This window comes from Madurella fahalii (genome assembly GCF_045866475.1).
Source record: "Madurella fahalii IFM 68171 DNA, scaffold_5, whole genome shotgun sequence".
NCBI classification, from domain to species: Eukaryota; Fungi; Ascomycota; class Sordariomycetes; order Sordariales; genus Madurella; species Madurella fahalii.
This window is the reverse complement of record NW_027263975.1, coordinates 3,704,030-3,718,841: the sequence shown is the minus strand read 5'-3', so window position 1 is coordinate 3,718,841 and position 14,812 is coordinate 3,704,030. Positions and strand designations below refer to the sequence as shown.

The window sequence follows — 14,812 nt, the reverse complement described above, 5'->3', positions numbered from 1 at the left end:
ATTTGTGGCTGCTGGTCGCAGGCCCCACTTTTCGCACCCCTCCAATTTGTATCTTGCGTATTCCGTACCACACATTTTGTCAAGCTACTGTAAGCGCAGGCCACATCTTCAAGATTCCAGGCTGGATACGCGTCTGCAACACCTCTGCCGGTAGAAGCCAAAGAACGAGGCACGGTGGGAGGCTTCATTTCGATACAAGGTACCTAGGGTCTATGGACTCGCCCGTGTTGCAGCTGGGCTTTGGCTTCGGGTAAGTAGAGTGTTTACAACTTGGCCACCTTTCGGATCCTTTTGGGCTTCCTGAAGGATCTGCCGCATCCGAACATACAGCCCTTCGTCCTCCCTCTCCCACCTCCCACCATTTGGAAACACAGCTCTCCGTAGCCGGTTAACCCAAGGTATTAATGGTTGATAATAAAGGCTGAAATTCTTCTTGGCGGCCCTGATGAAGTCCCCCTCATGAGATACTTTTCCTTTCTTCTTGTCCGCCAACTCCTCTGTGTCCATATAGTTCCACTTGTCGAATTCTTTGACGACTCTGGTCTCGACTGGCCCTTCACAATGAACGCATATCCAAAACAGTACCCAGAAGAATGACTCGAGATCATGCATGAACGAGTGCTGCTCGCCGAGAAGCACCCCGATGGCCATGAACGCTCTCGTACCGGTCTTCCCTTTAGCCCCCGACGCACCTTCTCGATCCTCTTTGATGGCGAGATCCAGGTCAATTAGAAACGAAGGCCTGGAAGGATTATTCGTATCCTCGTTGATCAAGAGGTTGTTGATGGAGATGTCTCTGTGGAGGACGCCAGCCTTGCGCAGGGACTCATGTCCTTCGATACAGCCGCTGAGCGCAGTAAGTAGAGACGTTCGGGAGCTGGCCTTGTAGATTGGATTTCCATAGTCGCGAAGAATCACACGCCGATGCACCCGATTGGATAGATCGCCGCCGGCTTTTACTGGAGATGCTGAACAAGGCCGCTTGCTGTGTGGTAGAGAGGCGCCGGTTTGGCTAGACGATCGTTTCTCGCCAGCAACGGCGCTGCTTCTGCGACCTCTCCGCGAAACCTCCGACGCTGCCATGGCCGGTTGGAGGGCCGACCGTTCCGGCCGATAGTTCGTAGCACGGGTGATGTCTAGTCCTCCGCGGACATTATTTCGGACGTCGTCATCCGCTCCATGTATCTGAACTGTTTCGTGGTGATAGTGTCTAGCCATGTTGATGACGCCTTTGCGGGTCACCTCGCATAATAGTTCGCCTTCCTCATCGCGCTCTAGGTATTGCCATGAGTCTTTGATGACGAGCGGCATCTGTGGCAGGCCTTCGCGATGAGCTCTCCAGCATGTTGTGGCCCGACCAGCGACGCAACGTGCTCGTTGCATCACTTCGTCGATGATGAGGCGTTCCTTTGAGCCGTTCCGCTCGATCTCGATGAACCGCTGGCCGTTGGCCGCTGTAAATGTTGGGTCGAAGCCAAGTTCCTCCTCACTCATCCAGAGAAACCCGAGGACCGTAAACACAAACCGGGACCCATCCTCGTTGATGTCGAACCGCTCAGATGCGAGACCCCCGAGTCGATCAAACTCCCACACTCTCATAAGAGACCCGCATATGGTGAAGCCCAAGACAAATCGGCGAGTGTCTTGAGCGGCGAGGACTTCCCTCGCGTACGTGCCGATGTCGAGCCAGGCCTTGGCCGCTGTATCGGCCGCAGGATTACTCTTCAGACTCGCCTGGTACGAGGATGTGCGACCAGTGGCATCTCGAGTCTTTTCCAGCCTTGGGGTCGTCCACGAAGCCAACATCAAGCTTGCGGTCGGCGGTGGAGCCTTGGATCGGCTTGTTGGGCTGTGCAAGTGGCCGTCGTCGATGTGTCGGGATAGACCTGCAGCCTTCTGCAAACGTCGCTAGCTTCTCGCTCAACTCCGAAAACCAGCTCAAGACATGGTCCTGATTCGCGTCTTCTGGCCATCCGCTCCACCCATCACTAAAAAGTGGTTCGCTACCTTCCTTGCATTTCTCGAAGACAGCCTCGGATGCTGTCCTGAGATCTGCCACTCGGACTTGGCAATAGCCGACTTGAGGAGAGGTTTGATGCGGTCGAGGTCGAAGTAGTCTTCCGAGTTGAGGGCAGAATTGAGTCTCGATAGATCGCCGAGGAGGTTCTTGCCACGGCCGCTGGAACGGAGCAGACGAGAGGCCGGAAGGCTTTGCAATGCCAGAAGAAGGTCAATGGCGAGATTCTGGAGGTCTGCACCATGGTCAGAGGGTCAGAGGGTCATGTTGGGACGAAGCTCATTGTCTTTCTTACCCTCTTGGCCAAGTCGCTCGAGCGCGTCTGGAGTGCGGGATATGCTTGCGCCTTCACAGATGGCGCCGAACGAGGCGCGAAAGGCACCAAGGCCTTTCCCAATAGGGTTTTCCTCAATGATCTTCGAGAACTGGTCTGTCATGACGGGCGGGATGCGCTTGAGGGGAAGTCGCGGTGCGCGGTCCATTTGGGCTTGCTCGCGCCCAATCACCGGCAGAAATTCGGGATTAGTCAGCCATAGTTGCGGGGCCGCCCGGCTCCATACTCTGCTCTTCTTACTGGAGGCCCTTCACAAAGTCATCAGGGAGGTTAATACCTAGTAACTCAGTATTGGGATTTATTGCTCTCTTGACAAGGAAGTCTAAACTATCTCCGGCTCGTACATCACGATTGATCACAGGGCGGATCCCACCACCTGAGTGGATCCGTCTAAACGCGCTCCCATTGGCCTGAATGTTTGGTAAACTGCATGAATCCCTCCACCCTAAAGCTCCTCCTCTTCTTCTTCAGTATCATAGCTTCGAGGCTTCCCTAACCTAGTTTCTGAAAAAGTCTCGAGTTCCCCCGTTTCCCCTGAATTTCTACCGGGGGCGTTCGGAAACTGCGCGTTCTTAAGGTTTTCTTGTTTGGAAGGAACTTGAATGGAGTCACGAAATATGGTCGAATCATTACTTGTACGGAGGAAACAAAGAATTGTATTGCTGCTCTCTGAGTAGCTTTTTGACAAACTTGTCACTTGAACCCCAAGTCTTTCTTCGTCTCTTCATCAGCTTTCGGTACAACCTTACCTAAATCACTTATCTCTTCCTCTTTCTTCGGATTTCCGGTTGAGCCGTTTGGGGGGTGTACCTGCTCAATTTCTTGTCAGTGCAGCCTCGTTCAGCTGTTGAAGGAACTCACCGGCAAATTTGGAGGAGCTGGCGGGGGAGGAGCTGGCGGATCCGACTTCTTGTCTGGGCTTCCGTTTGTACCCATGTTTCCGTTGCTATCCATGGTCGCCAGAAAAACCGTGCGGTTTTGGAGTAATAATCCTACACCCACGTCCTCGTAGGAAGGTTGGTGGCAAGCTGCGTTATGTAAACCCGAGCGCGGCAGCCTGGTCCGTAAGCGATGTTCCTGGACAATTATGGGGAAGTCTGGGGACATTGCTCTGTCTCCCGGAAACAGATCCTCTTACCTAAACTTTTCGCTGTATATAGATTGGGCGAGTGAGTGTGCGTCTAGACGGCTAGCACTTCTGGATCGATAGGCAAGTTGGCGTCGATGAACCTTGCTGATTAAGCGGCGAAGTGACTTTTGGCGGCGGAAATCTCAGCGATCAAAGACAGAACCATTGTTGTTAGACTGTAGTGATCATCCTTGTTGAGGCTTGGGGTGATTGCGAGCAGGTGGTGAGATGGATAGGCCTGTGAAGCCAATGACAGGTCAGTCTACATCCTTGTGAAGTCTTGGGACATCACCATACCTCGCTCTGGGAGACGGGATACTCTTACCTGGATAGCGATGAAACGGGTTCCGAGGATCGGGGGTCGCAACGCTGTTCTTCAAGGCAGTTATATCTGCCGAGTAGCTGTTGAAGATGGATTAGACGAACGGGCGATATTTTAGTTGGCGCTCTGAAAGTCTCAGGCAATTTGCCATCCCTCACCTTGGGACTAGGTCCTTCGAAGAACAACGGGTGGGTGGTTGTGATGGGTCTTTCTAACAACGGTCGCAGAACTATGCGCAAAACTCCGAATCGGTAATACCGACCTGTTTAGTGCATTCACACCATAGGAGGTAGGCTAGGTCGTGGGTTGCGAGGTTATTTCGGGCTGCGGAGGTGTCGACGATTGGAGAGGCGTTGAGATGGGCTAGGTCTGTGAAGGCAATTGAATGTCAGTCTACATTTCGTGGAGCCTGAGGACATTGCCCTTACTCTAGGAGGGGGCCAGAGAGTAATAGGTAGAGAGTCTGGATAGCTGAATGGAACAGACTGGTCACCCGAGGATCAGGAGTCCAACTGACAGTGCCCTCTCTCAGGCGGAAATTCCGCCATTCTTATACGCAGACCGCCCCAGCCCAGGAAGTTGAGAAGAACGCGTAACTCCAAATCCGAGACACGCCACATCTCAATAGGCAATTAATCCGCAGGAAAGCACGCGGGAGCAACCTTCCATTCACCGCGGTTCCTCCTCAAACCTTGCTATGCCCGTTCATCTGCGAGCTTCCGGTCCTAGGTGTGTAAGTAAACGACGCATCCTGCTCGTCCGGGTAAGTTTCCCGAGCAAACATCGCGTATCCGACTAGTATCCGGCAAGGCAACAGGAAGCGACGTGTCTAAGCGCCATGCGAAGACACACATTATTTTCAGTCGGAACAGCATATGCAAGCACTTGCTTGGATGATATCTCATTGAGACATGCAAGGAACTGCATCGCTGCCTGCCGTTTTCGTACTAGTTTCTCGGCCTTGCTTAGCGTTTTCTTGCCTACCTGGGCGGTGACATTCATTTCACGCCACCTGCTCGGTGCCTTAAAACTTTACCCACTTTCTAGCGGCATTCGTATGTCCACTTATTGGACACGGTCCCTGCCTACCCCGCTAGTGACCTCGATTTCCTGCAACCACGTCAGTGCAACCGAATCTTAAACACCTTTGCAGTGAGCTCAGCGCTCTCCCACTTTGACCACCTTGAATCTCCCATCGTTGCAGCATGTCTGTCAGCATATTGGAGAGGATTGAGCGTGACTTGGACAAGATTGGGGAAGAACTCTGGAACGTTGAAGGCTCAGATGACGCTCTCGACAAGATCTTCCAGAAGCTCTCGTCACTAAAAGCCCAAGCTGGCGTCCAGAAATCCTTGCAAGCTACGGCAAACCTACTGCGAAGGCAATCAGCTGACAAGGCTCTTCCTAAGCAACAAGCAACGAAGGTGAAGCACTTGATTCGCTTCGTCTTTAGAAAGGAGAGTCGCGGAGGGGCTAGGCATAAGCAGTTGCGGGTCTGGGACTGCGATGCCCTGAAGTTCTTAGGCTTATCTTATTCGACGGAAGAAATCGTCAGGATGGATGATGCAGAGTTTGAGATCCTTCAAGCACGTGGACCGGAATTCTTCCGTCGTCGCGAGCTTTCCCACCTTCTGTATCGCCCCGATGTCGACAAAGCTGTCGATGCCAAGTTCGAGAATCCCGATGACGATGGGGCATACGATAAATTCATTCAAGGTATTTAGCAAAGTGATTTGAAACAAGCGGGGCTAATTGGGTTAGAACATACCACCATTCGACTACAGATGCGCAAACGGAAATACGATGATGTTGGGAGTGGCGGCGCTGCGGACAATCAGGGTGCAATGCGCGATAAGGCGGGGCCAAGTCAATGTGCGTTACCTCGCTTTACAAGATGGCAGAGAGCTAACTGGAAAAGCGTCGGCAAAGGAAGTGTCAAGCACGGAACCGGCAAAATATGGGGATGTGTTTGGTCTGAGTTTGGAAGACGCGCAATACGCTCTGTCCTCTGGGGAAAAGGTCACCGAGATTTTCCTAACTAATCCTTGGGCCGCAAACGAACTCGGAAGAAAGCCTTCATTCCTCACAGCTTGGCTAACGGAGGACTGGGGCGAATTATTAAGCAAACGAGGCAAACAAATAAAATACTGATTGGGTCCTCATAAATTGTATAACGTTATCTAGACAAACATCGGTGTTCTCATCTGAATATCTGAACAATGTCTCATTCAATCAATACATCTCTTCCACGAAAGTGCTAGTACTAAGCTACAGATAGAACCCCAGCCCTTGCAAGTTCATGCTCCAGATCCTGAAGGGTTTCCAGCCTTGGATGAGGGTCACCTTTATTGTAAATCTCATGCCCTGTGCGAGTCTGGCCGTGCGTTTCATTGGCTTGACATACGCGTGGCTCGCCGCTCTCAACTTCAAACTTCCAGCCAGTTTGCCGAGTTGGATCACATCCCTTCACATTCGAAGCATCCAGCATGACAGTTCCCTGAGGGAGCACGAGCTCCAACATCTGCGAGGGATGCGGGTCGATGACCTGAAGCCCAACAAGCATTTCTAACTTGTTCGTGCTCAGAAAATCGGCGAGCTCCAGGAGAAAGGCGCGGCTAACTTGGGACAGATCCGGTACAGGACCTTCTTGATACTCGTATGGGTGGAAGCCGTGGTCCGTGAGAACGAATATATGCCCATGCACGTTGCCCAGGTCTATAGTCTGAAACGTAGTAGCCTTTGCCCAGCGGCAGCGAGGCATCGCGTGGTTGGCTCCGAGCAAGATCGTGTTCTCAGGGACAGCGAAGTGGGCATGAGCTAAATGTATGCCGAAAATTCCATGAGCGCGATTCCGAACGAAGAGCGCGGCAAGGTCGTGTATGTGTGCCTCGAGGATTTCCGGCTGCTGTGAATCGTCTGGAAGTCCGTTGTAACTGCGTAAATTAATTACAGCTGGTTGATACGAGAGAGCCTGATACATACATATTTCGGCTTTCCTCCAGGTCATCCTCTTTCAAAGCCTTGTTGAGGCCGGGAACCTCCGCTTCATATGTTATACTTCGCATCTGAACTCGCGGAAGGGATTTGTCGATGAACAAAATAGGCCCGCGTCGCTGGGATCGCTTTATCTGGTACACTTCCACTGTTCGAGTAGGAGTTCCCGATCGTTTGCGCTGCGAAGTGGTGGACTCTGAGGCGAATATGGTAGGATAAACTCGGAAAAATGGGCCGTTGGATGTTGGCTAATTCGGGTTTTGCAATCTTGAGGGAGTTATAGAGTGTCTGAGGTGGGGGTGGGGTTCGGAAGAGACATGTGATTTTGCCAACGCAACGAAGTTGGGCCACTTGGCTATGGCACTTGCCTAGAAACCGGCTTGGAGATTTTGCGTTGGTTGGCGCCAAATATGTGCCGAGTGCTACACATCCCGGGGTGAATAAAGGTTATCGCGGCAGGACAAAATATGCCTCATCGTGGCGATGATGCAACGTCCCCACAGCTTAGTTGGCTTTCACCGGAAACGGCGTGGGCTTGCGATGAGTTGCTGCCTGGAAGCCCAAGCATAGCAGCAGACGCCAGCCGAAGTTGAGCCGGGCGGTGACCCTGCAATGTGGCACGGTCTTTGGCGTGCGCTCCCAGCATTGCGCGGCGGCACGACGGCGATTCCGGCAATGCGAGTGCTGAGTCGAAGCGGTTGACAGACCGCAGATAGCTCAGCGATGTCTGTAGAGCGCCCTGGAGCGTTGCATTTGCGTCGGCAGCAGGTAGACAGTTTGTTGGATATATGGTGACTTGCGGATGACCTTACTTGGGTGCTTACGTTCTTGGGTACTTGGGACTTGACAGTCGGCGCTCTGCTACGTTCCCGACGCAGACACTACCTACTGAGTCTGGTATGTTTAACAATATTTGTACTGAGGTCAGTTAACCGGCGCCATACACCGCCAAGAGGATCGGGAAGGGGTTCAGCTTCGAGAAGGTCAACGCTATACGTCCAGACGGTAATGACCTTCTCGGAGGGGGGTGGGGTGGGGATGGATCAAATCGGACTGCCCCGGCGGACATCTGGAGGGCCACATAGAGGGAATCAACGCCGAGGTTGTACTGACAACAGAACGGGCGGGCCCGCGCAGCGATGGACTCTCGTTGTGGCACCATCCAGCCCGATCAGCACGATTGTATCCCCGGATGCCCTAGGCCAGCTCATAGTGTTGCGTAGGAGAGGCTGAGGCGAAATGAAGAAGCTGAAGCGTGGTATGGCCTCTCCCTCCAGTTGCTCGTCTCGTATCTCTAGCAAATCTTGTTGCAGTTGTTCAGGCCATCCCGAGGAAATTATCATCTTCACGCTGATGCGGCCAACGGTTCCGGCCAATTCGAGTGGCCCCAGTGTCCAATTATGGAGAGGTAGTATTTCCCAGTAGTTAGGCGATTCAGCATATGCTGTCTAGCTAGGAGAGCAGAGAAAGGTAGATTGTACAAAGGTTGTATAGACATAGTGTTGGGACGATGTACTTAACTGAGGACGAGAAACGAGATGCTGCACGGAAGGCCCCTGAAGGAACAGCTTTATATCCTCCGTGTCGATAGATACCCACTCCTTCAGATGAGCCTTAGTGGGATCGCGTTTATGATCGTTGTCCGGGGAGGGTCTCCCGGCTCCGAAGAATGGAATATTTCCCGGGGTCGCACCCGATTTGTCTTTTTTCTACCGACTATTGACCTTCAGTTAAGTAAATCACCCCATGGTAATTTAACCCGACATCTCAGAGTGTTATTGAACGGTTTTGACAGTCGAAGAACGGTTTTCCCTACCGCAAGATGCATCGCCGCCTGATGCATGCTAGCAAAACCGTAGTTGAGGAAGCTTGCAAGCGCGCAGGCATCGTCATTACCGCCAAAGACGACTCCTTTTGTGAGGGCTGTATAATGGGGAAGGCGACTGATCAGGCTAGGAAAGGAAGCCCCTGGTCAAGGCAACAGCCCTTTCGACTTCGTCCGTGTCGATCTGGTAACTCACAAGAATCTTGGGCATCTCGGCTATAGATACAGCATCCAGATCATCGACGTATGGTCAAACTACCATTGGGTCAAGTTCGCCAGGACTAAAGGAGAAGCCTTCAATGCTCTTAGAGACTGGATCGAGATGATCTATACCCAAACCAACGAACGCGTTAAGATAATTGGCATTGATGGCGGTACCGAATTCGGACAAGCATCGCGACCTTTCTCCGACAGCATCTTCGACGCCTATATCCGTTCCAAAGGCATCGTTGTTTTCCGTACCCCGTCACATACTCCCTGGATGAACGGGAAGATCGAACGCGCAGCCAAGGAAGTGGTGGAAAAGACCAGAACAACCATCATCGGTTATAAGATTCCAGAGCGCCTATGGCCCTTCGTCATGGAAACTGTAGTCCAAGTTATCAACATACTGCCAACGAAGGCGAATCCAGCATCACGAAGTCCACAGGAACGGCTCGCCACAGCGTTGAATATGCCAGAGTCTGCTCGTCAGCCGTACATTCGCCACCTTCGCGCTTACTTTTGCGAGGCGTACTACTACGTCAAGCCACAGAAACGGGACCAAAGCGACAAGTTCGCGCCCAGAGCTGAGAAAGGCCGTTTGATAAGATGCGCTGATTTGCATGGCAAGATCTCCTGGATTTGGAACCCGGTAACCGACACCATCGTCCGTGCCAATGCAGTTCGGTTCAGCCCCGATTTCAAGCCCGATGACGACGTCGATACCGAATACGAAGCCGTTTTCGCAGATACCACGTCTGAAGAGGAGGAAGCTGCCGCTCACGCTCAGAAATCCATCACATTGATCCACCCCACTGGAAAGGAACAGCAGATCAACCATCAACCTGATCAATAACTGTCGCAGGGGTGTCGTCACCATCGATAAGACCCTCCGCGCCCGCGTTGTGACCGCCGTTCTCGAGTACAGCGCACCGCCGTCTGCCGAAGGTGTCGCCGCAGTGTCTATGCGCGTCTCTGTCGGCGGGACTGCGGACTTCTCCGCCGCGAACAGCAAGGAAACATGGCGCAACAATACTGTCGTGAGGTGGAAGTCCGACCTAGCCGACCTGTTGTGCCAGATGACCAGCCCCCCCGCATTCCCGGCCTTGCCTCGTGGACCCTCGCCGACTTCATCGCTTTCCGACGCCAGCCCTGCACGGCGCTTGGTTGGCGCGCGGCGGAGGGAGCGGTTGCGTTATGCCTCGGACTCTAACACCGTTGTGTCGGTTATCAGTAGTATGTTCTCTCGGGATGGAGGTTGTGATAGCGGTGAGGATGAAGAGGAAGCGGAGGTTGCTGCCGAAAGGAATGCCGTGGAGTGGTGCGATTGGGATACTGGCAGCGGGCCGCCAAGAAAATAATCATGACATTGGGACAAGTCGGGGTCCTGAGAACTACTCCAGATCCAAGTCCCATTTTTGGACCTCGACTGCATTCCTAGCCCAAAGTTTGGGCTGGTCTGCCTGATGCCTGGTTGCTGGTGCCTGAATCCTTGGTCAACATAGCCATCCATACCACCTGAACATTCTGGATCAAACAACCCTATGGGGCCCAGAATTGGGTATGCACAGTGTTTGCCTCAGCCCGACCTTCTCATCATTCAAGTAGCTATTTCCAGATTGATCACAAACAGAGTCGCGATGTCGCAAGTTGAGGAAAACACTAACATTAGTTACTCGAAACGCATCAGAATTGGATGAAACCCACGACGGCAGCCAAAGTACACGGTATGCTATCATGTCCGTCAACGCAAACCGAGTAAAAAGTCGGTATTGTGTTGCAGCGGCCGCCTCTGCGTGGATTACGCTGGCTGGCTTTGTCACTTTGCCCAATACCTTTACTTCGCTTCAGGCCTCTAGCACTTTGCGTGAGAACCGAAGTGGTCGAATTGTCCAGGACACAGTTAGCAATATTCAACTGCTACCGCTGGCAGGGTTTTTCTGTTTCATTGGTTTATCGGGCATTTGCTTTCTGTGGGTGAAGTTTCAAGACAATTATATCTGGCTCCTCAGAAAACTTATTTATGTAAGTAGTTATCTCAACCTTCACAGCATTTATCTACTTACAGGATATACTAGGCCGGGTTTATCAACATCTCTTATCGGGCTGCTATCTACGATCGTAAACATCCTTACCACACAGGAAGGTCATGTCTCTGTGACTACCAAGGTCACTATTGGCGTCATCTCAGGCATCTGTGGGGTTATGCTGTGCCTATGCATCTTATACAACTGGCTCCTAAATAGGGTAATCAGCCTTTATGACAGCCGACAGAACAACAGTGGGGGCGTAAAGTTTTGATGCTTGGCCATTAGAGAGGGCTTGTATTAACCCCCAAGCTGGGCTCACTGGAGTTACTGGTGTTGGAAAGTATGGTTAACTCGGGACCTCGGAACAGATGGTTTCAAGTGCGCCAGATGACAAGGGTGCTCAGGGGGTCTTGGCACGCAGCTGTTTTGCAGGGTCTGGGAAGCTCGAACATGACCGGCCTTCAATTGACGACGCCTGCACAACCAAAAACCTCTATTGTAAGCTCCCATCAAGTGTGATAACCGTGGAATCGTGGCTGTTGGACCTTCCAACAACTGGACGCACGCCAGATCTTGCAATATTGGATTGGTCAATTGTGTTCTTGTCCTGTGGGACCTTACAGGACCCACACCTTTGTATCAAACACCCACCCTAGCCACCTCCTGTCCTTGGGTTCGCCCACCACCCATTCCTTTCTAACAACAACAACAATCGTAGTGACAACGACATCTCGAATATCACCAGTTTCGCTAGCTGTTGCACTCCCACCCAACAGGTTATGAGCCCCCGCCGCTTCCGCAAGCCTGTTGAGGAAACATTTTCCGTCACTTTGACGACTAACTTAAAATACCGGCCAGATGGCCAGGATCGTTAATCCCAGAGGGTTTTCCGGGGTCTAAAGAAGGGGGAAATCAGCGCCAATAATTGGCAATTCGTTGAATTGGATTGGATTGATTGGATTGTAAAATTGCCAAGAAAAATTGGATTATTGGGAGCCCTGGTCGTATCATAATCGCCTCTGCCAAAATTCGAGAACGGGTCATCGGCGCCGGCCACATAAGTGGCGTAAACGTGCGTTTGAGGCGGCGCAATCTGTTGGATACAGGGGTGATTTGGGATAAGGCCGTAAGGCATCAAGTCTTGGCCATGTGGATAAAACCACTGCCGTCCAGGGACATGAATTTTCACCAGAACAACGCACATGCTGAACACAATACATCCCACTCCTTTCTGGCTGAATACACGCTGTGTCTAACACAATCATCGTGGCTCACAGGAAAGTGCAGTTCGGGCTGCAGTTTTCCCCTCCCCAGTTCTCGGGTTAGCATGCATGCTGTCTCGGTGGTCGGTTCTGATACCGGGCCCACTTCAGGAAAGAACTGCGAGAGGTCTCGAACCGGGTTTCCGAGAGCCAAATTCCAGGACTCACATAAAACGCCCCAAAGGGTCCATCACATCATCTGCTCGTTGGCGGGCGGTTCGGATCGATGGAATTTATTTCGCCCGGAGGCACTGAGCCAAAAGGGCCTTGGCACGCTAACTCAACTTGTACGCCAACTGGCGGTTTGGAGGTCTCGCGATCGTAGGGTTTGCGCAGGGATTCACGTGCATCTGATATGATAAGCAGGGAACCCCGCAAAGAGGAAGACGCCTCACACAAACATCAGCATTCTCAAATGCCATTTCTGACATAAACAAGGCGGCTCTGCGGTGATTCTACCCGCCGTTGTCGCACACCGCCGTGACTAGCTATGGAATTCTGCATGCCCGCCTGTATATAACCCTATAACCCTGAGCCGCGCACATTCTCACCATATTCTCTTGGATTCTCAGAACTCAGGTTGCGGATCAACAACATGCCTATCATCCGTACCGCGGATATCGTCCGCCTCATGGTCGGCACACGACAGTTAGACGAACCGGCAAAGGAACCCTTCCGGATGATGGCTGAACGGGTTATGGGCAGCATCCGGGAATTGGCTGAGCAGGTTGTCTGCTGCCCCGAGGATATGGAATACGCGGAAAATAGGGATAACTTGTTAATATTGCCGATTCCGGCCTTGCCCCAGCCGGTTCGAGCACTGAACAGAGAACTTCACAAGAATATGGTTTGTTAAGGCTCAACCAGAGGATGGCCTAAAGCTAACTGAATAAAAGGCAAGCCCCTTACGGAAATGGGCTAGGGAGAGGGGATTCCGCATTGAACCGGAAGCATGCAATGGGCCAACTGTACTCTGGCTCCAAGGCGGTGGCGTAACGTGCCCAAGCGACATGGTTGCGATACTCATATTCGTCCAAAGACCTAGAACGAGAAGCAGCGGAGGAGTCATTGAGGGGATCACAGCGCTACAAGAACCCCCTTCGACCGGCGTCATTAAGATTCCGATATGCGGTCCTGTCTTGGCCCCATGCGGTCCTATCTTGGCCCCATCGCCGTTCGAATGTCGGGTGGGTGACATTATCATTCTTGAGGCAAAGGAGCAGCTGCTCGTAAGGGAGGGTACGGAGCCTCGTGACGTTTGTATGTTTTGCGTTATGCATCGTACAGCTTCAAGGAATAGCACTAGAGAGAGAAGCACCGCTTAGCTATGAGATCTATTCTGGAGTCGGCGAACATGAAAATCTGAAAAACTCGTTCATTTTCCACGAAGCCGCACTCGGCGCAGCATGGTCAAGATCGGAGAGTTCCTGCTGCTGGTTATTTTCTCTGGCGTCTGTAGCAGTGCCGATGTTCTCCTGCTGAGTCTCACTCCGGTAACCAACATGATCCGCCGGGAGTCCAATGCAGTAGTTGCCCGACCGATCCGCACTTGGCACAACCCGATCAAGAGTTGAGAGTTGCTGGTTGCCCCCTCCGTTCGTGGCAGCGCTTGCGTCCTCGAGATGAGTGTCATCGTTGTAGACGCGTTGCTCGCCATTCCCTGTGTCGAATGGTGAAAGCTGGTGAAATTGATGGCCGTTATCGGATTGAGGTTGAAGCCGTAGGGGGGTACCGTCATTACGTCCGTCGAGATGAATGGCTACCGGATTAATAGCCGCCGGCATCTGATCGTGCGACTGAAGTCTAAGGTAGTCTCTGCGGGCCGGGCGATCAGTGCCTAGTTGTTCAGCCACCTGAGTACTGGATCGGTACGGCAAGCTATTGGAGCCATCCGGCGACGGGCGGTGAGTGGTTTGTTGAGAACTACATGTGTTTGTATTGGGGGCATTAGCGGATCCCAGGCGGTGTTGGGTTGCAAGTTGCGAACGGCACTGTATGCCGTTGGAAGGCAGGACGTCATGAATCTGGCCAGCGTTAATAGGCCGGAACATGCTCGTCTCCTGCAAATTCCCCCCTGCCGCCCAATAACCGGTACCCATAGGTGCCCGCGGGTTGTGGCAGTCATAGTCGAGCGTGTGCGCCCGGTCGTTTGGCCAGGTTTGAGGCAGTGACGCGGGTGGCGAAGGAAGCCAATGGAGAGAAGCGTCCGGATGAAGTGCGCGGGCGTTCTGACCGGCACTGTTGTCTCCACGTCTCTGTCGCTTCTCGAGCGCAGAGTTCTCGTTTTGGGCCAACGGGCGGCCCTGACTATCGAATCGATCTGGCAAGTTCTCGACATCGGATATATCTAGCGACGCCGAGCCGTAGGAGCTCGCGGCCACGTCGTGTCCGTTTGCCGGTCGCTTGGTGCCGGCTCCGTCAAGTGGGTCGCCGCGTCTTTTTTTGCCCATGCCTTGATCAGCTGCGTTCCGGGGCTGCTCTAACGTTGTCCGATTCGCCGCTGTAAACCGCGCACCGGGCCAAGGTTCCGTGGCCGGACGGCTTTGAGGGACTGCCTGATCGAGCGTTGCCCCCGCGGATGGTCCCCTGCTCTCACAGCTGTGTATTGAGGTAGGTTCGGTCGCCGGAGGGGGGTTTGCCTCGACGTTGGAAGGCGCGGTCGATCTAGTGCGGGACGCCTGAACAAGCGTCTCCGTTT

At 52.8% G+C, this 14,812-nt stretch overlaps 3 protein-coding genes across 3 annotated transcripts; 2 read left to right on the top strand and 1 right to left on the bottom strand.

Annotated features, from left to right (window-relative positions):
- Nucleotides 1-210: 210 nt before the first annotated feature.
- On the bottom strand, nt 211-2,454 carry MFIFM68171_09701 (uncharacterized protein; the record flags this gene model as incomplete). Its single annotated transcript, XM_071065120.1, has 3 exons — nt 211-1,896; nt 2,008-2,252; nt 2,313-2,454. 3 exons carry the CDS (start codon nt 2,452-2,454, stop codon nt 211-213), a joined length of 2,073 nt encoding a protein of 690 aa, XP_070921221.1.
- Nucleotides 2,455-5,007: 2,553 nt separating this feature from the next.
- MFIFM68171_09700 (uncharacterized protein) lies at nt 5,008-5,953 on the top strand (the record flags this gene model as incomplete). Its single annotated transcript, XM_071065119.1, has 3 exons — nt 5,008-5,518; nt 5,564-5,674; nt 5,721-5,953. The coding sequence occupies 3 exons, from the start codon at nt 5,008-5,010 to the stop codon at nt 5,951-5,953; spliced, it is 855 nt and encodes a 284-aa protein (XP_070921220.1).
- A 2,680-nt stretch (nt 5,954-8,633) lies between these two features.
- MFIFM68171_09699 (uncharacterized protein) lies at nt 8,634-9,678 on the top strand (the record flags this gene model as incomplete). Its single annotated transcript, XM_071065118.1, has 2 exons — nt 8,634-8,712; nt 8,762-9,678. The coding sequence occupies 2 exons, from the start codon at nt 8,634-8,636 to the stop codon at nt 9,676-9,678; spliced, it is 996 nt and encodes a 331-aa protein (XP_070921219.1).
- Between the last annotated feature and the right edge of the window lie 5,134 nt (nt 9,679-14,812).